Source organism: Pinus tabuliformis, chromosome X, assembly GCF_031772625.1.
Source record: "Pinus tabuliformis cultivar Carrire ecotype Pingquan chromosome X, CPIR1, whole genome shotgun sequence".
Classification (NCBI taxonomy): Eukaryota; Viridiplantae; Streptophyta; class Pinopsida; order Pinales; family Pinaceae; genus Pinus; species Pinus tabuliformis.
Window position 1 is genome coordinate 950,150,517 of NC_142308.1, and position 7,783 is coordinate 950,158,299.

At 44.6% G+C, this 7,783-nt stretch overlaps 1 protein-coding gene across 1 annotated transcript; it reads right to left on the minus strand.

Moving 5' to 3' along the window:
* Positions 1-828: 828 nt before the first annotated feature.
* On the minus strand, positions 829-6,315 carry LOC149142839 (uncharacterized). Its single transcript, XM_089451595.1, has 2 exons — positions 5,617-6,315; positions 829-4,272 (listed from the first exon to the last, which is right to left on the minus strand). Exons 1-2 carry the CDS (start codon positions 6,313-6,315, stop codon positions 829-831), a joined length of 4,143 nt encoding a protein of 1,380 aa, XP_089307721.1.
* Between the last annotated feature and the right edge of the window lie 1,468 nt (positions 6,316-7,783).

Consider the following 7,783-nt stretch of genomic DNA (forward strand, 5'->3'; position numbering starts at 1 on the left):
GTGTGCGCTTTGCAGAGAGTGCACTCACTGTTCGTGATGACATTTTCTAAGGGATTGTTAGCAGGCACCTGAGCTTCCTGTTGTTCCTGTTGATCCGCCATATCTCCTAGTTGGAAAAGAGAACCAGAGTGCTGATGATGCAGAAAGGGGCGGTTTCTGGGGATGAGGGCGAAATAGGGGAAGGACAGAAAGGGGGAGTGCAGAGCTTTGCGCAAGGAGGGGACCAGAAGGGAGGGACAGGATGACGAAGGAGCAGAAGAAAGAAAGAGGGAGCGCTGTAACAGCCAAACAAACAACCTGTTAGAAGGAAATAAAACTCTGTAATTAAGATTGCCTGAGTTTACCGCTGTCGAGGGACGTGATCCAAGCTCCAGATGACTTCGCTCAGCTTCGTGAGAGAGACTGTGCTGGGAGGAGGCGCGTGCCAGGGCCTTCGTAGCGGTGGAGGATGAAATTAAAGAGAGAGCCATGCTGCTATAAATAGAGGGGGAGAGGTAGCTCGAATGAGTGATCCCTTGCTGGTCGATTCGATCCCTGAGGTGACTGTGAGGCCAGGGAGAGATTTTGCTGCGCGCGATGGGGATTTTGGAATGATGACCGTCTGAGCATGACCTGAGATTGACGGCGAAGGACAAATAAAACATAAAATCGGGGCTGGAAGAGGTGACATATACGATCGCAGGGGGGAGGATCTGAGAGAGGAGGGACGGAGTGGCGCAGTCGAGGAGATTTGGCAGAGAATGTGGAGATTCGGGGATGAGCAAATTTCGAGAAGGATGGAGTCTGAGGTGGCTCAGAATCTGAGTAGAGAGAGAGGGGTGGGTTTTTTTAAGGGATTGCTTTATCATAGATAGAGTCGTTTTCTCTGACTTGGCCTACGGGTCTACTGGCTGCCTTGTTGGCCTGATCATCAGCCTCTTTGTTGCTGCTCCTTAGCACATGTTTGAGAGTGGCTCCATTTATGTCTCTTAAGTTGTCGATGATCCTGGTTTTCACATTGTTCAGGGCAGTTTGCTTGAAATCCCTCCCCGAAACCATAGCAGCTATAATAATAGCTGAGTCACCCATTATGAGCGGATTTTGAAGACCTAGTCTCTTCAGAATGGAGGTTCCCAGGAGAAGACTATAAGCCTCGGCCCTATTGTTGGACATTATGCCCAATCCCCACTCGTAAGTCACTAAAATTTTACCTTGATGATCTTTGATGACTCCTCCTGCACCTGCCTGACCCGGATTGTTTTTAGATGCCCCATCGAACAGAAGGGAGGGCCTCTTTTGGTTTTGAATCCAATCTCTGATTTCCTCAGTAGAGCCTCTTAGCTTCCAATCGACCTTTCTCTGTCCTGTACTTGCTGCTTTGTGATTCCTTGCTTCATGACTGAATTTGCCCATCCATTCAGTTTCCCTTGGATCCCCCGATTCTTGATCTGATTGGACTATTCCATTGGCACTGATGGTCTCAGAGATGAGGGCAATTGTTTTTGCAAGGGTGCTGGAGATGCTGGGCTTCTTATTGTTAAAAATGCTTTTGTTTCGGGTGTTCCAGATTTGCCAACAGAGGGTTGGGGGGATGCTATTCCACAGTCTTTTGGCAAGGGTTTTGTTTTTCTTGGGGTAGGGATAGCTGTTCCCCCAATTTTTTTGAAGGAGGGTGATCTGATTGGGCAATTCACCTATCCTTAATGGGCTGGTGATGAGCTTCCAGCAATTTCGAGCAAAGGAGCAATCTAGGAAGAGGTGATTGCTGCTTTCTTCCGCTGCTCTGCACAGGCAGCATATCGAGGGACCGAGGATGCCTTTCTTCCTTAGATTTTCCGCTGTGAGGATTTTGCTTTTAAGGAGGGTCCAATTAAAAAATTTGATCTTTGGGAGGCATTCCGGATTCCAGGCCGCTTTATAAAGAGGCCAATTATTGTTGGCTGTGGCATTTTGGAGGATTTTGTATCCTTCTCTGACTGTGTAGATTCCGCCATTGGGGTCCCAGACATACTTATCCTCGGACACACTGTTAAGGGGGGCTGACCCTGAGAGAGATAGCTTGAGGTCGGCCCACTGATCCCTTAGGTTGTTTGGGAGGGTGAGGTGCTTCCAGCCCAGCCACCTGTTTTGGTCCCAAGAGGAAATATCATATAGGGACTTAAGATTTTTCCCTTCCATCCACAATTGCAGAGGTCTGAGATTTGGAAGAGTTTCCCTTGCTTCTGAGCCCATTATGCGATCAGTCCAGATGTTAATGTCTCTTCCACTGCCCGGAGCTCTTGAGATATAATCTTTGAAATGGGGGAGAGTTTTTTTTATAAGTTTCCAGACTGGGGTGCACTGCCTGTCAACGATAGGTTCCGATAGGATGTTGGAGTTGGGGCCGTTCAGGTATTTTCTTTTGATTACTTCTGTCCACCAGGCTCCTTTTCCATTGAGAATTCTCCAAATCAGCTTGAAACCCATGGCCATGTTGGCAAGCCTTGGGATTCTTATTCCTAGCCCTCCTTTTTCGAAAGGTAAAATAACCTGGTCCCATTTAACAAGACTGAACTTTTTGGAGTCCTGCCTTCCTCCCTGCCACAAGAAGCTCCTAATAATTAATTCCATGTGCTTATGAGTGCTGGTCGGGGCGAGAGTGGTTGCGAACTGATATATGGGGAGAGCAGAGAGGATGGCTTTTATGAGAGTTGTTCTTCCAGCCAGGTTGAGCCAGGACACACCCCAACTCTGAAGTTTCCCTCTCAGCTTCTCAATTAGTTTCACCCAAATTTCAGTTTTGACCGATTCCTTTGCTAATGGCAATCCCAGGTACATGAAATGGCTCCAGTTCCTTTGGGCAGGGATGTCCAAGATTGAGGAGATTCTCTGAATAATCTGCCTGGGGACGTTCCAGGTATATATCATGCACTTATTGTTATTGAGCTTTCCTCCGGACACTTGTAGAAAGAGCTCTAACGTTTTCTTGAACCTTCTTGCCATGAGACTGGAAGCTCCTCCAATTAGGAGGGTATCATCAGCGAAGAGTGAGTGGTTTATCCCCTTGGTTCCACGCACTATGCTGATACCTGTGATTTCTTTTTGCCTACGAAGATTTTCCAGGTGTATGCTTAGCGTTTCGGCCATAATGATGTATAGGAATGGGGAGAGCGGGCAACCTTGTCTCAATCCCCTTGAGCTTCTGAAGAAGTTGCTTGGCCTGCCATTGATCAGAGGGGCTGTCCATGGGAATGATATACACTCCATGATCCTGCTGATGAAGGTGCTGGATATCCCAAATTTCCCAAGGGCTGCCTTAAGAAATTGATGGTTAACTCTATCAAAGGCGTTTGCCATGTCTAATTTAATAATCATACCCTTTTCCTTTCTATTTATGCTGCTGTGGATTGCCTCTTGGATAAGGATAACGTTATCCGTAATTTGTCTTCTGAAGCCTCCTTGATTCTCAGAGATGAGGGAGGGGAGGAGCTTTTTTAGCCTGTTGGCTAGAATTTTGGTGATAATTTTATAGGAGACATTGCATAGGGAGATTGGGCGGAATCGGTCGAAGGATTGGGGGTTGGGATCCTTGGGGATAAGGGCTAAGTGAGAAGATTTAATGCTGTTCCCCATTTTGCACTTTGAGAAGAAGTTCTTTACCATTCTAATGAAGTCTTTCTTGATGGTTTCCCAGTGATTTCTGTAGAATGCCACTGTGAACCCGTCTGGGCCCGGTGCCTTGTCCTGCGCCATGCTGAAGATCGACCCCTCAATTTCCTCTGTCGTGACCTCTTGATCCAGCTCGTTGTTTTGGTCTGCTGAGATTTTATTTTCGATTAGGCTGAGGAATTCCGCATTATCGTTGGGCTGAGTGTCTGCGGATAGGAGGGCGCAAAAGTGTCTGGACGCAGCCTCTTTTATTTCTTCTTGATCTCTGAGCTCTCTTCCATCAATCATGATTCTCTCTATATGGTTCCCTGCCCGCCTGAGTTTTAGGCTATTGTGAAAAAAGGAAGTGTTTTTGTCTCCGGCTTTGAGCCAAAGGCAGCGAGACTTTTGTCTCTGCTCTTCTTCTTCCATCCTGTTCTGCTTATACAGTTCTTTGTACATTTCATTCTCCTTGGCCTGGTCTTCCTCTGTATACTGGATTCGCTCCTTTTCTTGACTCCATTGTTCCAGCTGTGATTGGAGATCAGCTCTTTTTTTACTTTCCTCTGCAGCGTGGTTTCTTGCCCATTGCTTGATAACGGTCCTGAGGGATTTGAGCTTAGTTTCCCAAATATAATGAGGCGAGCCAATAATTTCTTTTGCCCACTGCTCCTTGATCAAGTTTCAGAATTCTTCTTTGTTGTCCCATGCCTTGTTGTATTTAAAGGGGAGAGGCCCCATGTTCTTACCTTTGTCTAAAGTCAGAGCCACCGGTTTATGATCTGAAATGTATCCTTGGATGATTTTGCTTTGGATATTTGAGAATCTTGCTACTGTTCTTTCTTGAGCGAGGATTCGATCTAATCTCTCTTTTATATTGTTGTTGCCGGTTCTTTTATTGCTCCAGGTGAATCTCCCGTTGTGCGGAGGAATGTCCACTAGATTATGGGTTTGGATTATTGCTTCTAATGAGTCTCTTGAGGGATCAACATAGTAGTTTCCTCCCAATTTCTCATCAGCATTCCTTATAAGGTTTAAGTCACCTCCAAGGAAAATGTTCCTTCCCTGTACTGTCATGAGGTCTGATGTTATTGATTCCCAGCATGAAGCTTTGTCCCTATAGTGGTTAGGGGCGTATATGTTGTATATAGAGTATTCCTCTTTTGAGGCTTTGTTCTGCATGTCTGTTCTTACCCACCAGCTGTAAGACTTTTGCTCTTTGAGTTCCCATTTGCTTTTGTCCCATAGTGTTCCTATGCCTCCTGAGGCGCCAGCTGCACTTGTTGCTACGCCTGCATAGCTTTTGCTTCTTTTTATGTGATTTTGGAATTCTTGTTCCGTGATTTTGGTCTCCTGAAGTAGGAGAAGGTCTGGATGTTCAGATTTGAGGAGATCTCAGACTGCATTTGTTTTTAGGGAGGAGCCCATCCCCCTACAATTCCAGGAGACCAATATCATCATTTACCTTGTTTGGTATTTGCCCCGCTTTTCTCTTTCATTTTTTCTCCGCTTCCTTTTGATTTATCTAGAAATGTGTCCATTGGTTGCTGCATTCCGGTGGCCATTTCTTTTGCAGCGTTTTCATCTCTAATCTCTTTGTTAGACTTTCTTCCAACTTTTCTGGGGGGATCTGTGGAGAGGTTGTTTTCCTTTGATTTATTTCTAGTTAAGATTCTTTCCACTGTTGGGGGAGGAGAGGGCTGGGGGAGGGGGCTGGGGGAGGAGATAACGATGGTGGTACCTCGAGGGGAAGGGGGGGGATGGAGGGTCCTCTGCGGACAGGGTTTCAAAGGGGTTGGAGGAGGAGGGGAAGGAAGGGGCAGAGCCAGAGGGATGAGAAGGAAGGGAGGGGTTTTCAGGGGGAACCTTTGAGCTTGGGCCTGGAGGGGGGTTTGATTTTTTCTTTTTGACATGCTCCCAAGCTCCCTCAGGGGTTTCGACATTGTCTTCAGGAACATTTGTTTTAGATTTGCTACATCTATTAGCGAAATGCCCATATTCATGACATACCTTGCACTTGAAGGGTAGCTGCTTGTAGTCCACTTGCTGAATGTGCGTCCACTGATCGACTTTGAGTTTGATTGCTTCCAGTAGTCCTTTCCCCAGATCTACTTCAACACAGATCCTCGCGCATGCATGCATGTTCTCCTTCGGTTTAGATCTATCAATATATTTGCCAACTGCGTTCCCTATGGCTTTGAATGACTCATCCCCCCAGCAATGAAGCGGCAAGTGGGGCAGACGAACCCAGACGGGGACAACGTTGAGGACATCCATTTCTGGGTCAAAGTCTAGGGTCCATCTGTTTAAGTAGAGACCCCGGGAGTCCATGAAATAGGGGCCGTTTCTGAAGATGAGGTTCCTGTCCTCCATTGATTCGAATAGAAAGGTGTAAAATCCTCTACCACAAAACCTGATTGCTATTTTCCCTTGCACCATCGCGTTCCAGTTTCTCTCGACCCATCTCTGAACTGATCTTGGGGAGGGCCACAGTCCCGTGAACTGGCCGACCAGGCCTCTTTCTGCTAAGGAGATTGCTGCTCTCCTCGGGAGGGAAGGAGGTAGAGAAACTTCTGGTATTTCATCTAATTTCTTGATGAACTTGGAGGCTGTAGGACGGATTTTTCCCGCTGCGCTCTCGGGAATGAGAGAGGCAAACATTTTCTCGAAGTCTTCTGGATCCTGAGGCGGGGGATCCATTGCTGCCATTGTAGAGTCAGATCTCAGGGAAAACCTCAAGAGGACAACCGGGGGGAGGCCCCGGTGCTGGGGGAGGGCAGGAGGCCCGGGAGCGGAGAAGGGGAGGCCAGCAGATGAGGAGCGCGGGCCTAGCAGCAGCGCTGCCAGGCGCAGAGGCGCAGAAACGATGTCAGGGTTCTAGGTCACGCGCAGGTTCGATCGCCAGAGCAGCCCGCCCACGTGACTTTTTTACTACCTAAAACTAAAAGGAACTATTGGTGGTCCTGATATTAATTTATTAATACATTAAGAACAAATATTATTAAGTAACAACTACATTAAACGACTAGTTTTTGAAAAATAATATTTAAAATATGATATTTGTTTATTAATTAATTAAAACAAATATTAACAAATAATGACTATATTAAATGACTAGTTTTTGAAAAATAGTATTTAAATTAATTTATTAAAATGAAATATTATTAAAAAAATCAAAGTCAAACTCCAAACAAGGAGGGAAGACAAAAAATATAAATAAATAAAAATAATTAATGTAAATAAAATAAACTAAATTAAAAATAAATAAATAAAAATAAATAAAATAAAGCAAAAATATACACTAGTCAAAAGAAATATACTAATCTAAGGTCCCTAACATAGATGGCTTTATGCTATGGTCTACCTGGAACAAGTGATCCTCCCGTAAAGGCATTGGGGGAATAACTTGTTACATTAAGAAGAATATCTCCCCCCATGCTAGGATTTATAAAAACGACCCTCACAACCAATATAGTTGGATAGAGATCAGTGACATTAATAATAAAAAGTCCTACATAGCAATATGTTATTTCCCCCCATCAGTTCTAACTTCTATAAGAAGAAGAATCTAGATAAAAATAACCCTTACAATGGTTTAGATAATGATATTTCTAGCCTAAGGAATGATGGTAATATCCTTTTAATAGGTGACTTTATTGCTCAAACTTCAAACAACCAAGCTATTATTCTAAGCAATCATTCCAACCCTACTCCTCTTTGGTTAGACGAAGACCCTACTCTAGCTAGTAGGTACAAAAGCAGCTGTGAAGACCTCGGGGAAAATTTGTTTGAGTCAAAACTAGCCAAGCTCTGTAGTGCTCAGGATCTCATAATTTGCAACGGTCTAAAGAAGTGGCCCAATTCGAGCAAGATGACCTGCATCCATGGACTTGGTAGAAGCGTGGTAGACTACGTTATTTCCGATCTCCCATTATACAAAGAAATAATAAATTTTGACATCTTAAACGACCACGAACCTGACTCTGATCATAGGCCTTTACTTGTAACTCTCAATTTTGTCATGCATAGAGTTCCCACAGAAAATAATACTTATAGCCAAAAGAACTTAATATTTGATAGAAACAAAAACGATCTCTTTCTAAATGAATTAAAAACTAATTTGCTTCTTTTAACTAGTATAGATGACATAGAAGACCTCTATCATAATTTTACCTCA

Coding starts and splice junctions, on each gene's coding strand:
- LOC149142839 (XM_089451595.1), bottom strand. CDS start 6,315: ATGGCAGCAATGGATCCCCCGCCTCAGGATCCAGAAGACTTCGAGAAA. Junction 4,273..5,616: donor AGCTACCCTTCAAGTGCAAG/GTATGTCATGAA, acceptor ATCAAGGAGCAG/TGGGCAAAAGAAATTATTGG.